Genomic DNA, 16,596 nt, shown 5'->3' on the forward strand with positions numbered 1-16,596 from the left:
CAGGGCTGCCCCTGAGCGTCCTCATTTCCTGGCCAGGGAGGGAATTTTGGGGATGCTGAGGACAGGCACAATCCAGGATTGGTTCTGGAGAGGTTCTGGATACTGGACCCAGCTGATCCAGTGTCCCCCTTTCCTGTTTAGGCTGGGAATTTTGGGAATGCTGAGGACCGGAACAATACAGGCTCTGGTTCTGGATGGGATCCAGAGCTGATCCAGCTGATCCAGTGTCCCTCTTTCCTGGCCAGGGAAGGAATTTTGGGAATGCTGAGGACCAGCACAATCTAGGCTCTGGTTCTGGTTTGGGTCCAGAGCTTTATCTGATCATCCCCATTTCCTGGCCAGGGAGGGAATTTTGGGAATGCCAAGGACCGGCAGAATCCAGGATCTGGTTCTGGAGAGGATCCAGGGCTGATCCAGCACCCTAAGTATCCTCCATTCCTGGTCAGGTTGGGAATTTTGGGAATGCTGAGGAGCGGCACAATCCAGGCTCTGGTTCTGGATAAGATCCAGAATATCCTCCTTTCCTGGTCAGTTTGGGAATTTTGGGAACGCCAAGGACCAGACTTTTCTGCTTTTCCCTCTTGGAATTTAACAGGAATGACTCTCGGGCTCAGCATGAGTTTTGAACCATGTTTTATTATATGTTTAGTGTTTTCTCTATACAAAAAAATCCAGTCTTTTCTTTTTTTTTATAGTGATTCAAAAAAAAAAAAAAAAAAAGAAGATATCTGAGTAGTTTGGCCTTCTCTCATCCCTCATGCAGTTGGTTTAGAAGTCCTTAAATTAAACCCTTTTTTTTTCCCTTCTAGTCCACAAATCTTGCTGGAAACTGAATTTTTACAGCCTCAGCTTTACATTTCTCACAGGAACACGTGGGGTTAATGCAAAGGTGGTGAATTCTTCTTCTTCTTCTTTGTTTTTATTTTTTTGCTTTAAAAAAAAGGCAAATGAATACACAGGATATTTGAGACCAGCCGGGAGCTTGGACAGAGAGGACGGACAGATCATGAGATATTTATAAATTAAATTAGAACAAAACAGTCCCGGTACTTTCTGTCTGATGTGAGAGGGAGGAACAGACATTTAAAATGATATTTTGGAGGGAGGACTCTGTTCTGGGGGGTCTGACATGGGATTTTGGGGATCTGATGTGGGATTTTGGAGTTGACCTGGAATTTTTGGGGGTCCAGCACGGAATTTTGGGTTGTTGACAAAATTTTGGAGGGTTGGCATGGGATGGACATGGGGGTGGACATAGAATTTCGGGGGTTGACATGGAATTTTGGGGGTCTGCCATGGAATTTTGAGGGTTGACATGGGATTTTGGGGGTTGACATGGACGTTTGGGGGTCGGACAGAATTTTGGGGGGTTAACACAGAATTTTGGGGGCTTAACACAGACTTTTGGGGGACTTGACATAGAATTTGTGTGTCTGACAGAATTTTGGAGGTTTGGCATGGAACTTGAAGGTTTGACATGGAATTTGAGGGTTAGACACGGAGTTTTGGAGGTCTGACATAAAGTTTTGGGGCTCGACATGAATTTCAGGGTTTGACATAGAATTTGGGGGCTGACACAGAATTTTGGGGGTCCGACATGGGGTTTAGACAGCATTGAACAACCAAACCCTGATGTGAGGACACGGAGACACAGGCGAGGGGCGCTACTGATGCCGTGGGTGGCGTTGTGAGGACCAGAAAAGCGTCGTTATTCTCGTTAATAAAACAGCTTTTAGTGCAAGAAATAGGAGGTGTCTTTTTTTTTTTTGTCTTTTTTTTTGTCCTTTTTTTTTGTTTTTTTTTTTTTTTATCCTTGATAAGGTTTTGTTTATTTTTATTGCTTAACTGAAATCTTGGTTGTTGCAGGAAAGCCTGGGCCGAGGAGGTGACGTCGCAGGTGGCACTCGCGGCTCTGCTGGAGATGAGGAGAGGGTTTGGGATGTGCCAGGGTGGGTGGTGGCGTTGGGCTGTGCCAGGAAAAGGTGGTGGCATGGCCAGAGCGAGCGCTGTGATGGCCCCAGGTGACGCTGCCCAGCTCTGCCCTTCTCCCTCCTGGATTGTTGGTGACGCCTGGATTTGGGATCTGTCACCTCCAGGAAGGCAATGGTGGCAGCAGGGACAGCGTGTCCTGTTGGGTTGGGTTTCTCCAAGCAGGATTTTGGGGTTTGGATGGAAATTCCAGCTTCTCCCGCTGGTTTTGTGCCTCCAGTTGTGGTGTCACCTCAGGGAGAATGGGAGCAGCCTCCGGATCAGGGAAGCGCAGCGATGTCCTCGTATCCCGAATTCCTGGTGTTCCTGTCAGCTGTCCCAGGGCTCAGTGCCAGGGAGGTCCCTGGAACTGAGATGGAGCCTGGATTTGTCTCCAGGACATGGATGTGGAGTTGGCTTGGAATGTTGTAGGAACAGGACAAATTTACATATTTGGGGTTGAGCTCGGCTCCTGAGACTGTGGTGCTGGAATTTGGGGTGTGGTGCTGGAATTTGGGGTGTGGTGCTGGAGTTTTGGGTCTGGCCCTTCCCTTTTTATTTCTGAATCAGAAGTTAAACCCTTGATGAAGAAAGGATTCTTTCTTCTGGAAAGATGGAAGTGTTCCCTGTCCCAGAGAGGTTGTGCAGAACCCGAGGAAGGATCATGGTCCCTGTGGTGGGAATGGGAGCAGCCCTGCGGGCCACCACAGGAATCAGGACAGGAGGTGACCGGGATGACCCCTCTGGAGAGGGGATGGAGCAGCAGAGCAGATCCCAGGGAATCAGGATCAGGGTGGGGAAGATCCCTCAGCACCACAAATCCTTGTGTGGGTTATCCGTCCATCCATCCATCCATCCATCCATCCATCCATCCATCCATCCATCCATCCATCCATCCATCCATCCATCTCCTGCTCCAAGGATGTTCCCGGGACACCGTGTGGGTTCATCCCAGCCCTGTCTGGGTTTTTGGGATCTGTGGGGTCACCCTGTGAGCGCTGTGGAAGGTTTGGGCTCAGGGCTTTTCTCCCTGTGCAAACCTTGAACTTTACTCAAAGGAGTAAGAGATGAGAAGCTCAGGATGAGTTTTTAGCCTGAATTGTCTTTGGGCTCCAAAACCCCAGGGGGGAAATTTTGAAGAAATGTCAGAATTTTTGCTAAACCTTACAAACATTGAGTAACTTTTACACAGAGCTGAGACAGGACTGTGAGTAACTTACACTGAGTTGTTTGTTCACCTCTGCATCTCCTGCCTTTTCTCATTACTCAAAGTAACCTGGGGAATTTTATGAGGAAATTTGGGATAAGGTTGGGCAGAGTCCAGCTCCTTCCCATTCCTTTTTCCAAAGGGATGCTGAGAGATTTCCTCAGGGATGAGGTGGTTCAGGAATACGGGTTTTCATGGGAATGGCATATCATGGATACCCAACATGGGCCAGCTTCCAGCAATCCTGGCCTGATTTCCAGAGGTTTGGAGGAGTTTTGTGGTCCCTGTCAGCAGCAAGGACTGGGAGCACTGGGAAGATCCCAGATCCAGAGGCTGGATTTGTTTCTCATTCCCAGTGGTGCTTGGGCAGGGACTCGTCCAAACTCAGCAGGGAGTTGGGAATGGTTTGGGAATGGGATTGTCCCTATCCCAGGGGCGGTGTCACCTTTGGGAATGGGATTGTCCCCATCCCAGGGGCAATGTCACCTTTGGGAATGGGATTGTCCCCATCCCAGGGGCGGTGTCACCTTTGGGAATGGGATTGTCCCCATCCCAGGGGCAATGTCACCTTTGGGAATGGGATTGTCCCCATCCCAGGGGTGGTGTCACATTTGGCCTTGGGGGGTGTTTGCCTAAAAGCTGGATGGAATTCTGGGAGTCACAGGACTGGGATTGGGGCGTGGCTGTGTCCACACTGAGGGTCACAACGGGGCTGTCCCTTGCCAGGGGACACAGCTGGAGGGTCCTGGCAGGGGGTGACACATGAGGGACATCCCTGGGACAGCTCCCTCAGCTCTATGAGGGGGCTCTGCCTCTTGACCCTGACCTAAACCCTGGAATTCCTTTGCTGTTGGTTTCATGGAACAACTTGGGTGGGAAAGGACCTTTTCAAGGTCACCAAATCCAACCCCACGAGCTCCATCTTCACCCCACGCTTGACCTATCAGAGAAGACGACCAAGATCAATGATAATTATTATTTTAAGGAAGGCATTTGCATTGGATTAATTTGCATCCATCTCTCCTGTCGGCCCACTCCGGGCTCTTCCAGGGATCCATCGGGATGTGGCAAAGTCCCTCTCCACAATCCATAGCAGTGGGAGTATCCCTGTCACTGACATGTCTCCAGAGCAGAAAGAATAACTGCACGAATCCCGTTGCATCCCATCCAAAAAAAACCTCCATCCTCCTCAGAAAAAACAAAAACAATAAACAAAAAAACAAAAGGAAAATCCATCCAAAAATCCATATTTTCTGAAGGAAACCCAGCCTCTCTCTCTCTCTCTTCGCAAAGGTACCTTTGGTTTCAAAAGTGCAGGAAGTGGGAGGATTCACGGGACGCAGTCCGTCAGGAATCCCTGCCTTCTACCCTGATCCGTGCTGGGAGAGCTGGGAACGCTCCCAGACATCCCATTCCTACTGCTCAGGTGGATCCGAGGCCGTCGGGGGCGCGGAAGCGGAGTGGGAAGAGCATCCTCGGAGTGACTCCCCGGCGAGTCCCAAGCTGTGTAAGGCATGTGAGGAGCGCTCAGGGGGGATCGCTGAAATCCTGGGAGTCTCCAGGCGGGATGGGGGTCCCACGGTGGCTTGGCTGAGTGCTGGAGGGGGGAAAGGCCACTGTCAAAAAGGAGGAGGAGGTTTGGTGGGAAAAACAGCGTCCGTCCGGCTCATCCCAGTGCCCGTGGAGGTGTGGGCTCCAGTCCGGTGTTCCTTCCTTGTGATGTGGCCCTGAATCCTTGAGAGAATTCTCCACCTGATCCCAGGGGTTTTTCCCATCCTCAGCAGCTCGCTTGGATTATTTTTTCATTCATCATTCTTGTCTCCTCATCCTATTCCGATCCCGCTCCTGCTTCCAGGCCCTCTTTGCTACATTGGATTTATGGAGTTGCCTTGGAAAGAAAGCAGGCGTGGGGTGGGGGGGGCGGCTCCCCCCGAAATCCCCACGAAGCAAAGTTAAACCCAAAAAGGCTTTTCTGCAGTGCTGTCACCCCGGGCTTGGCAGGGGAGGGGGTCCTCCCTGTCCTTCCACAAATCCCAAAAGTTCCTCCACAACCTCTTCTCCTCCCGGGGTGCTCTGGAGCTCAGTGGGAACAGGGGATGAGCTCCCTGTGGGTTTTCCCAGCCTCAGCAAGGACCAATCCCGGTGCTGAGGGAGGCGGTGGGGACCTGCTCTTCCCTGCATAGGTTTTTTCGGGAAGGAGGGTTTTTTGGGAGAGGTTATGGGCAAGGTGCTGCCGTGAGGATGGACGGCTCAATAATCCGGTGTTTTCACCCCAGAATCCACCCCTTTCCTCCTTCCATGCTTTTGCTCTGCCCAGGCCACTCTCACCCCTCTTCCCTCCCCAAAATTCTTTGATTTCTTTCCCCCTTCCCCTCTGATCCAGAACCTTCTTGGAAAAATTAAACCCAAAAAAGTTGGAGCTTCCTCCTAAAAGAACAAAAAAAAGCCTCGGGGAGCCGAGCCCAGCACGGAGCCCTTCTGGACTGGCCCTGATGCAGCCCCAAAACTGGGGAGCAACCCCAAAACTGGGGAACAACCCCAAAACTGGAGAGCAACCCCAAAATGAGGAGCAACCCCAAAATGAGGAGCAATCCCCAACTGGGAAGCAACTCCAAAACCAAGGAGCAGCCCCAAACTGGAGAGCAGCCCCAAACTGGGGAGCACCCCAAAACTGGGGAGCACCCCAAAACTGGGGAGCAGCCCCAAACTGGGGAGCACCCCAAAACTGGGGAGCAGCCCCAAACTGGGGAGCAGCTCAAACATCTCCTCCCCTCCAGCTGCTCCAGCTCAGCCCCGATTCCCACTCTGGCTCCCGCCCCGTGCGTCCTTTGCCGTTGGCTCGTTTGCTAAGGATAAATGGCATTGGCGGCCGCCTGGGCTGCCTCGTTGGTTGGAATACTTTTTTTTTTCCCTTTGTGGTTTTTTTTTGTATTTTTTTGCTATTTTTAATTTTTTTCTCTATTTTTTTTGTTTTGTTTTGTTTTTTTCAGTCCTCGCTCGATTCCCTTTCCTGTCGGAGGCAGCGGCGGCGGCGGCTGCCGGCGGAACCCCCGCCCGCTCCGAACCCCTCGGGCTCTGGGTGTTTTATCCCGGCGTGTTTTTTTTGCTATGCCAAGGAATAAATGGCATTGACGGGGGACGTGGCCTCGGAGCTCTCGTTGCCCTCGGTCTCCTCTTTGTCCTTCTTGACCGTGTACTGGCCGATGAAGGAGCCGTCCTCGTTGAACTGGCCCTCGCCCCCTTCGCCGTAGTCCACCAAGCTGTCGTCACTCTCCTGCTGCTTTATCGTCCCGTCCAGCGAGGTCTGGCTGTTGGGAAGAGGTTTGTTGTCTTCATCGCTGGCAGCAGAAGACAGACAGACACGGCAAGGGTTGAGAAACGGGGCTGAGAACCTTCCCCCGAGGGATGGAGGTCCTAAATCAATCCACAGCAGGAACTCGGCTCGGTAGAGCCCTAAATACTGGGGACTCATCTGGGTGTTGGGGAGTGTGGGAGGTGGAGGTGGTTGGGATCTCTGAACACCCAATTTTGTGCTTTTTCAGCTCAGAAATCGAATTTCTTAACCTCACTTTCCTCGTCTCGGATTTCTTAAACCCCTAGTTCCTCATCTCGATTCCTTTCCCTCAGTTCCTTAATCATAATTTCTAAATCTAAATTTCTCAACCTCAATTTCTTAACCTTGATTTCTTACTCTCAATTTTTTACTCTCAAATTCTTACTCTCAATTTCTTTCCCTCAGTTTCTTAATTTTAATTTCTTACTCTCAATTTCTTACTCTCGGTTTCTAAATTTCAAGTTTTTTAACCTCAATTCATTAATCTCAGGTTCTTATCCTCAGTTTCTAAATCTCAGTTTCTAAATCTCAGGTTTTTAACCTCGATTTCTTGCCCTAGATTTCTTAACCTCGATACTCCACCCAAAACTTAGATCAACGGGTCTGGATGAACATCAGGAATATTTTTCCCTTGGATTCTTTTTCTCTCAGAGTTTTAGCCCCCCCTTGGTTGAGTGGTTTATTCCCAGATTTCCTTGAGAAAACATAGTTTTTCCTTGGAAAAAACCACATTTTTTTTTCTTGGAAAACATGGTTTTACCATGAAAAAAACACAGTTCTCCCTTGAAAAACCACATTTTTTTCTTGAAAACATAGTTTTTCCTTGAAAAAAAAGCAGTTTTTTCTTGGAAACCACAGGTTTTCCTTGGAAAAAACCACATGCAATGGGGAGCATTGCAAGGGGACACTTTTAGGATGCCAAGTTTTGTGCAGCTTCCAAAACTCCTGGGAATTTCCCTTTCCCAGTTTATTTCCAGGCATTTTTCCTTGCTCAGTCTGGGTTTTCTCCTTTTCACTAAAAGCCAGGCCACTTAAAAATAAAGAGTTTGACCCAAGAGGGGAAAAAATCACTTTAAAGAATTCCTTTTAACCAAAATCTAACCAGGGAAAAGCTGGTTATTTTTTTTTTGGGAAGGATGAGAGTGGATTGCTCTAAATTGATATAAAAATTAATTTTTATATCAACAATTCCTTAGTTCATGCAAATTCTGTCATATTCCTGAAGATATCCCTGAATTATTTGTCCTCCCACCTCCATTCCTGTCTTTTTCCTGTTGGTTATTTTTTAGCTTGGGATTTGCCAGGCTCGCTCCACTCCATTCCTTTATTTTCCTTAAAATTGGTGAAAATTTAGTTGTTTAGTTTTTTGTTTTGTTTTGTTTTTTTTTGGTTTTTTTTTTTTTTTTTTTACTTTTCTTGGGCTCTTGAGCAGGGCAAGGCATTAATTTTCCCTCATTCCATGGGATTAATTCTCCCTCATTCCATGGGATTCATCAGCTCCCTGAAGCGGGAGAGGAATTCGGGATCCCATCGTGCTTTTCCTTGGATCAGCACTTTGGGAATCCCATGATAACAAAACCCCAATATTTGAGACTTCCTATTAACTTGGCATCACAACAAAAAAATTAATTTGTTAGCTCTGGAAGCAGAATTTTTTGGGGGGGAAAAAAGGAGGAATAATTCGGTGAGGAAGCAGGACTGGTTAGAAAGCCCCAAAAACGCGGAGAGTGGCAAAACGCAAATCCTCAATTCCCAACACCCCTTCCCAAACTTTGGGGGGCGGCTCCAGCTCAAATCCGGAGCTGGATCATCCCTAACTGAGGGGTTGCAGCACCAAATTCCCACTGGGAATGCATTCCCAGAGAATTCCTGCTGGTTTTACCTCTCTCCAGGACCGTTTATCCCGTTAGTGCGTTAGGAGGGAGCAGCGGTTTTCCGGCAGCTCCTGATGGGATCTAACCCTGTTCAAATGGATTTCTGGGAGTGCAGCCGGACCAGGTGTTAGTGCCCAGATGGGAATCACGTGGGAAATGCTCTCCTGAATCCCATAAATCATCGGGAAGAAGGGGAGGCTGGAGCCGGAGGGAGGATTTTCAGGACTAAGAGTGGGAAGTTGGACAGGATCCAGCGGCTCTGGCTCATGTCCCTTGTCCCCATCCCCTGGGATGAACTTTTTCTTGGAAAACAATCATTTTCCTTGAAATAACACAGTTTTCCCTTGAGAATCCAGTTTTCCCTTGAGAATCCACAGTTTTTTTTCCTTGAAAAGTCCCACGTGCATTCCCAACTTCAATCCTGCTCCACCAGGAGGGACAGGCAGCTGGAGCTGGGGGGCCTGGCTGGATTTGGGGGTACACCCAGCCCATGGAACAATTCCAAGCAGGATCTGAGTCTCCAGAAGCCCCAATGGCAGCAGGAATTAGAGGGATCTTGTTTAATGTGTTAGGCAGGGATTTGGGAACAGGGACAGGGGAATTTTTGGCCGTGAAGAAATCAATGGGAGGAAGGAAGGAAGGAAGGAAAACAAAATTCCCAAAAAAAGCGGAATGTGCCGGACTTCTGGCAGCACGAGGTCCTACCTTTCAAGAGACCTTCACGGTCCATGTGGATAGACCAGGTGAAAAGGAGGAGAAGGAATGGGAATAAAACAGAGAGAAGCAGAAAGAGCCTGATCAGAGAGAGAAATGAGGAGGTTCTGCATTCACAGGGGCAGTGCTACGACCCAAAAAATAAAAAAAAAAACAGGAATTGTCGCCTCGTTATACCAAATGGAGCTGCGAGAGCCATTCCAGGTGGGATCAGCCTCCTTGGAAGCCATCCCAGCATGGAAAGGGATCCAAGAAGGGCTGGGTGGTGTCCAGGGGACAGTGGTGGCTCTGGGGAGCCGCGTGCAGCAGGACAGGGGTGGCTGGGTTCACCCCAGAGTCCTGTTGGGATTCCTTGAAATGGCGCTATGGATACACCTGCACCTTCCCAGGGCTTTTCCAGAGCTTTCCTCCCTCAGGAGGCTCCTGGGACAGTTCTGTGTCAGCTGAGATGTCCCCTCCTCAAGTGGCACTGCCTGCACTGTGTCACATGTGCCCTTTTCCTGGAAATCCTGACCGGGAATCCGGACCCTAAATCCCCTTTCCTGGCATCCAGGAGTTTCCAGCCGCCTCCCCAGGGGCAGCACGGAACATTTGGTATAATGAGGCACCGGTGCTGGCATGGAACGTTGTCCATGGATAATGGTCCTGGCCTGGGAAGGAGCTTCCCTGCTTGGGAACACCATTATCCTGGGATCGGAGCAGAGATGTGACGGCATCTGGGGATGAGGAGCACAGAGAGTGGCATGCACAGGGCGCTGGGGACGTGAGGGTGACGAGGGCACAGCAGCCATGCCATGGGGAGGAGGGGACGGGAGCCGGGATGGGCTCAGTTCCTGCCCTTCCCTGAAATCCTAAATGCTGCCCCTCCCGGAGCCCGGCCCCGCAATCAGCCCCGAGCTCCACCAGCCAACAGCTCCAGCCTCCGGCTTCACCTTCCCTTCTGCCTCCCACAGGGAAACCTCCTGGGATTCTCCCAGCAATCCTGGTGTTCCTCAGGAGGAGGGGGCAAAGTTGGTGGATTTATGGGTTTTAGGAGTTTTTGTTGTTGTTCTTATTAGATTGGGTTTTCCCCCCCTTTATTTAGTCCATAAAACTCCATGGACTCCATCCCAGAGTTTTATTGTCCTTTTACTGTCCTTCCACTGACTCCTGCCTTTCCCTTGGAAATTTTGGGAATGGGGTTGTCCCTAAAAGTCAGAGCTCTGGCTGAGCAGAAGGATGAAGGATTCACCCCAATCCTTCCCCTTGGATGGTGCCAGGGGATTTCTGCCAGCCATTCCAAGAGTTTGGATTCCCTTCAGAGCAGGAACGTGCCTGGTCATGGATTTGCCTCAGGAATGGTGGATGGGGCCAGGAGGGGGTGGCTGGGTCTCCCTCTGTGGGGTCTGGAGAGACAGAGCCGGGAAATCCGGGAGTGCTGCCAGAAGCTTGGCCTGGGGGAATCCCTGTGGGAATCCCTGTGGGAATCCCTGTGGGAATGGGGGCTTCAGGCTTCCCACAAACCACCCCACAAATTTGGGAAGCACGAGGCTCCCTATCCTGACTGGAATCACCATTTGGGGTCAGGGTCTGTCCTGGTTATGGCTCATAAAATCCTGCCTTGGGAAGGGATGTGTCTGACCCCCAAACCTGCAGCAGGACCGGGCCGGGCTCGTTCCTCCTCTGCTGTTTTCCCTGTCCCAGCCTGGAATGCAAAGGGAGCATCCCAAAAATTCACAGGTGGAATTTTTGGCCACCCCTGGAAGTGCTGAGCAGCAGAGAGGGAGGCAAGTGTTGGGCCTCGGTGTTGTTTAGGATGTTAAGGAATGCCAGCCTTTCCCTACAGCATCCTGCTTGTATTCCATGATTTTTGAGAGTCTGAGGAGCTTCCTGGAATCCTCTGGAATAAAAAAATCCCTTTGAAATGGAGTTTCTGTGCCTCTGATGAAATTAATGTGATCCCTGGTTCTGTTTCTGATTCGTTTATTTCCCCTAAATTCTCTGGCAGAATCTACTCTTACTCCATCCCTTCCTGAATCCCAAACCCGTTCTTCCCATGCTGGGAATAACACGGGATTCAATCAACCCCTGGTTTAAACAAGGAGGAAAAATTCCCTGCTGGGTTTTTTCTCCAGCTCAGGTGGGAAAAGGAATTTTAATTCTTTAAGGAATTCGAATTAAAATGTCCCGAACCCCCTCGGCTGCTGGGTGAGCCCTGACAGCAGGACCTGCTCCTGGGGGATCAGGGAGAGCTGGGAATGCTTGGGAAGCTCCTGTCCCTTTCTGACACATCCCAGGAGATTTCCTGGAGGGAAAAAGGCTCTGCTGCTCTTCAGGGGTGACATTTGCGTGCAAAGAGCGGGATGGAGCCAGGGCAGCCGGAGAGGTTCCAGCTGAATCCCTGCTGGAGCCCTCAGGGGGTTTTTGTGGGATTGTATGGGGCTGCAGCACAGGCAGACCCCAAATCATTCTCCTTTCCTGCTTCCAGGGCTGAGCCCTGCAGAGATTTGGACATTTCTCCTGGATATTCCTTTGTGGGAAGGACAGGGGCTGAGATGTGGGGTGAGACTGCAGAAATACCCTCAGGCTGCTACAAAATTTGGGGTTTTGGGGGGTTTTACTTGCCAGGAATTCTATTAAGGTTTTTCTGCTCCCGGTGGGAGCTGATCCCAGAATCCCAGCTCTGCCCAGCCTGACCCCAATGGAATTTTGGGCATTTCTCCCATGGATCCTCCTTAGGCTGCTTCAGAAATGCCCTCAGGCTGCTACAGACTCCGGGTTTTTGGGGTGTTTTTTGGGATTTTAGGTGTCAGAAGTTCCACTGAGGTTGGTTTAATCCCGCCGGGAGCTGTCCAAGGTCTCTGATTCCAGAATCCCAGGAAGAGGAGGTGGAACCCCACAACCTGGCGGCTCCTGGAGCCGTTTCCTTCGGGAATTACAGCGGGAAGGCGGCAGCAGGAGGAAAGGGGGGGGGACAGGGATCGTTCCGGGGGGGGATTTGTGGCACCACAGGGTGGGGGAGGGGGCTGTGATGGCGGGGGAGGGGCTGATGGGGGGGTCTGACATTCCATGGGGTCCTACCTGTAGTCGAAGGATCCGTCCTCCACGTTCTTGTCCTCGGGATTGAGGTGCTCGTCCTTGTTGTCCCGCACTGCGAAGGAACAGAGGCCCTCCAGTTAAACCAGTAAGGATTGAAGGCTTTGGGAATGGGGAGGAGAGGTGAAAACTGCACCGGCGAGAGCTTGGAAAGGTTTACAAAGGGTTTGCAAAGTGGAAAAGGTCTGCAAAGTGTTCGTGAGGAGTTTAACAAGGGTTAGAAAGGGATTGGCCTCACCCGGGTATTTCCCAGGACTGGATGATCCCCAAGATTCCCAGACTTGTTTAAATTTTGGGAATCGCCATTCCCACCTCTCACCTGGATATTCCCTGCCACTGGATGATGCCACACCCATTGAAATTTTGGCATTTCCCATTCCCACTCTCACCTGGATATTCTCCACCATTGGACATTCCCCAAGGATCTTGGGCCTTGGCGATGACCATTCCAAGCTCTCACCTGGATATTCCCCACTACCGGATGATGCCACACCCATTGAAATCTTGGGATTTCTAATTCCCACTCTCACCTGGATATTCTCCACCACCGCATAACCCCCAACAAGCCCAGACCGATTGAAATCCTGGGAATGGCCATTTCCATCCTCACCTGGATACTTCCCGCCACGGCTCCTCTTGATGAAGCAGACGATGAGGAGGATGAGCACCAGGAGGGCGATGGCGCACATGAGGCCGATGAACCAGCCCTGCGTGGCGATGTCCACCTGGTTCTTGGTGTAGGCTGAGGAAAAAGGGGGAAATATTCCTAAGGAATGGAGCCAACCATGCAGGGAATGGAGGAAGAGGAATTCAGGGTGCTGGTTCAGGAATTTTCTTTGGTTTGGGTGTGTCTGGGTGTGTGGTTGAGGTTGTAGCACAGGGATTTGTGGTTTTTTGGTGTTTTTTGGGTGGTTTTTTTTTGATTCTTTATTGGTGAATTTTTGGTGGGTTTTTGTGAGAACTTTTGGTGTTTTCTTATTGATTTTTGTGGGGTTTTGTGGTGTTTTCTTGGTGTTTCTTTGGGAGTTTTTTGTGGAATTTTTTGTGGTTTTTTGGTGTTTTTTCACAATGTTTTGTTTGGTTTTGGTGTTTTATTGGTATTTTTGATTTTTTTTCTGTGTTTTTTTGAGTTTTGGGGTGTTTTTTCGTGGGGTTTTGGTATCTTTTTGGTGGTGTTTTTTTCATGGTTTTTTTTCCTTTTGTGGTGGAAAATAAAATCAATTTTATCAGGAGCGAAAAACAGCGAAAGGGCCCAACAGAAAGGAAAACCTGGGAAAAGGGAATTGCAAAAAAAGACGAAAGAAGCTGGGGAATGAGTTTGATGGAATTTGCTGCATCTGAAAACTGCCCTCGGGGCAGGAAGATCCAAGAGGAACATTCCCAAGTCCTGCTGCCCAGGGATTTTGGGCAGCCCCACTGGATCAGGGAATTGCTGAATTCTGAGGGTTCATTGGAAGCCTTGAACTGGGATGAACTGGGATGAACTGGTGTCCATGCCGAGGTGGCTCTTCTGCCACCACCACCCAGCTCCTGCTGCATCTGGTGGTGCCCGAGGGTCTCAGGGCTGGGGAGAGCCTGGTGGAAGCCCCCCAAGATTTGGGATCAAGTGGGAATTCCTTGGAATACCAACAGGAATGCCACGGATCCAACCCTGGTGTCCAGAGATCTGGGGCAGCACTGCTGGATCAGGGAATTGCTGAGACCAGAGGGTTCATCGGCAGCCTCGAGAACTGGGATGAACTGGGATGGACTGGGATGAACTGGAGCATAGAGGAGTCTGATAGCTCTGAGTGTTTTCTCCTGGAGCAAATTCCCGCTTCCAGTGCCTTTCCAAGGCTCTTAGAGGATTAATTCCAAGCCTGTTCCCATCCTCCAGCTCCCGTGCCCTCCCTGCCATTCCCCGACACCCGGCTCACAGCTCTCCCACACGGTCAGACAGACAAATCCATGGCCTAAAAATAGCTCCAAGGCTGCCTTTTCCAGCCTCTCCTTGGAATTCAGTGAGGCAGAGGAGAACATAACCTTCAGCAGGGCGGAGGGGCTGGGTTTATCCAAGCTGAGGGAAAACCGAGGCGTTCCTGGTGGGAATGTGGAAGAGCCAGGGTGATTGGGATGAGGTTGGGAATGGAGATGGGCAGGAGATCCCGAAAATCCTGAAAATCCGGTGAGGAAAAAGAGGGGTAAAGAAAGCAGGAACAGCCCTCCCTTAATGTGTTCAGAGAGAAAATATCTTGGAAGAGAGGCAGCGAAGGGAAAAATGGGTTGGGTTGGCAAAAATTCCAAACCCATAAAATTTCAGGGACGAAACTGTGCTTGTTCCATGGGAATTGAGCCCACAAGAAGGAGTGCTTTCCTTAGGATGAAATGCAGGGAATTGCAGGTGATCCATGACAAGGAAATTCAGATTAAAGAGGAGAATGACACAAAAGGGAATCTCTGGTCAAGAAGTGATGCTGAACCTGGAATGTTTTGTGGATTTTGGGCAGCATCAAGAGGGGAAGGAGCTGCCTGATGGTTCCTCTGGCTCCAACATTGCCAAATCCCACATTTCCTCAATCCCAGCCTGAATTCCAGAGTCCTCAAGGATGTGCATTTAGATGGAGGGAACGAGAGGATGACAAAGAAATGGATTCAATAATCTGAGTGCTGGGGAAGGGAAGGGGAAGGAAGCTTTGCTGGAAAGGTTGGAGGTGGAAAAATTCCATGAACGGCGATGGGATGGGATTTTTCCAGGCAGAAACAAGGAGGTCTTCAAAATATGAAATTCCAGAGAAGCCTGAGAGGTGGGGTGAGGGTTGGAGCTGGGTTTGGAAAGGAGGGAGGATTTTAAACCCTGAGCCCCCAGGAGACCTCACAGGAGGATGGGGGCATAAAAAGGGGAATAAATCCATCCTTCACAAAAAAGGGGAATAAATCCATCCTTCACAAAAAAAGGGGAATAAATCCATCCTTCACAAAAAAAAGGGGGATAAATCCACCCTTCCTAAAAAAGGGGGATAAATCCACCCTTCCTAAAAAAGGGGGATAAATCCATCCTTCCCAAAAAATGAGGATAAATCCACCCTTCCCAAAAAAAGGAGGATAAATCCACCCTTCCCAAAAAAGCAACACTTGAGGACCAAATCAAAGTCCCTGCAAAGGTGGATTTGAAGTAAACGAGGGACTGTCAGAAAGGTTTGAAGCCCGTGGCTGTCCCAGGGGATTTTGTGATTTGTTTTAAGGTGAGGCCAACCTCGAGGGAAAATGAAAAGCAGCTGCAGGATATGACATGTCCTGATTGGAATTGCAGCTGCAGAGCCTTTTTTAAAAATAATTAATGATAATTTGGTGGCAGAATATTCGTTAGCTCGGAGTCATCATTGACGTGCCAGGAGCAGAGCTCAGCTCCACCGAGTTTTTTGCAAAAGAGATCTTTGGGTGTGAAAAGTCCCCTCTCGCTCCAGCCCTGTGTGATCCTATCCCAGAATCTCAGGATCACTGAGGGTGGAAAATCCCTGTGGGATCACTGAGTCCCAGCTGTGCCCCATCCCCACCCTGAGCACCCAGTGCCACCTCCAGGGATGGGCACTCCAAACCCCCCTGGGCAGCCCCTTCCAGCCCTTTCCATGAGGAAATTCCTGCTCATGTCCAACCTGAGCCTCCCCAGCCCAGCCTGAGGCCGTTCCCTCTCCTCCTGTCCCTGTTCCCTGGGATAAGATCCCAAATCCCCCCCGGCTGTGCCCTCCTGGCAGGAGTTGTGCAGAGCCAGAAATTCCCCCTGAGCCTCCTTTGCTCCAGGCTGAGCCCCTGCCCAGCTCCCTCAGGACTCTCCAAACCTTCTCAGCTCCCTCAAGGCTCTCCATTCCCTCCCCAGCTCCCTCAAACCCTTCCCAGCTCCCTCAGGATTCTCTAAACCCTTTCCAGATTTCTCCAAACCCTCCCCAGCTCCCTCAGGACTCTCCAAACCCTTCCCAGCTCTCTCAGGATTCTCTCCAAACCTTCCCAGCTCCCTCAGGACTCTCCAAACCCTTCCCAGCTCTCTCACGACTCTCCAAACCCTTTCCCAGCTCCATTCCCTTCCCTGGTCACTCTTCTCAATGTTTGGACAAGCTAAGAAACCCATTTATTGATTTATTTATTTATTTAAAATTTAGCAACCTTCCTTCTCTACTCCGCTATTTTTGTCGTTTCCAAGTGCCCTTTGCTCCTGGGAGGATTTTTTTTTTGGCTTAATGAGCTGCCAGTTAATCAGGAATGAAATCAGAGCTCAGCCTCCTGCAGGGGAATATTTCTTATTTATCTGCCCCCAGCCTGAAGAAACCTTTGGAACAACGATTTACAAGACATGAAACAAAAACCCAAAACCCCTAAAACTGCTCAGTTTCTTTTCATCCAAAGCATTCCCGATGCCATAGGATTGTCAGCAGGGGTCTGGCACTTGTGTC

General features: G+C 50.0%; 1 protein-coding gene and 1 long non-coding RNA gene across 18 annotated transcripts in view; both read right to left on the reverse strand.

The window, feature by feature from the left end:
- Nucleotides 1-616: 616 nt before the first annotated feature.
- LOC134430320 (uncharacterized) lies at nucleotides 617-6,097 on the reverse strand. The gene is made up of 2 exons (XR_010030794.1): nucleotides 3,662-6,097; nucleotides 617-3,620 (listed from the first exon to the last, which is right to left on the reverse strand). It is a non-coding gene; the product is annotated as an uncharacterized LOC134430320 (long non-coding RNA).
- A 3-nt stretch (nucleotides 6,098-6,100) lies between these two features.
- Nucleotides 6,101-16,596, reverse strand: part of NFASC (neurofascin) — a 76,959-nt gene continuing 66,463 nt past the window's right edge. For 15 of the 17 annotated variants that reach the window (XM_063177918.1, XM_063177928.1, XM_063177924.1 and 12 more), the window contains 3 exons: nucleotides 12,783-12,914; nucleotides 12,158-12,227; nucleotides 6,101-6,513 (listed from right to left, as the gene is read on the reverse strand). In XM_063177918.1, the coding sequence (XP_063033988.1) occupies nucleotides 6,282-6,513; nucleotides 12,158-12,227; nucleotides 12,783-12,914 (434 nt within the window). In that variant the 3' untranslated portion in view covers nucleotides 6,101-6,281. Of the gene's footprint in view, nucleotides 6,514-12,157; nucleotides 12,228-12,782; nucleotides 12,915-16,596 lie in introns of those variants that run through there. The other 2 variants (XM_063177916.1, XR_010030792.1) reach the window with 2 other exon arrangements.

Source organism: Melospiza melodia, chromosome 28 (genome assembly GCF_035770615.1).
Source record: "Melospiza melodia melodia isolate bMelMel2 chromosome 28, bMelMel2.pri, whole genome shotgun sequence".
NCBI lineage: Eukaryota > Metazoa > Chordata > Aves > Passeriformes > Passerellidae > Melospiza > Melospiza melodia.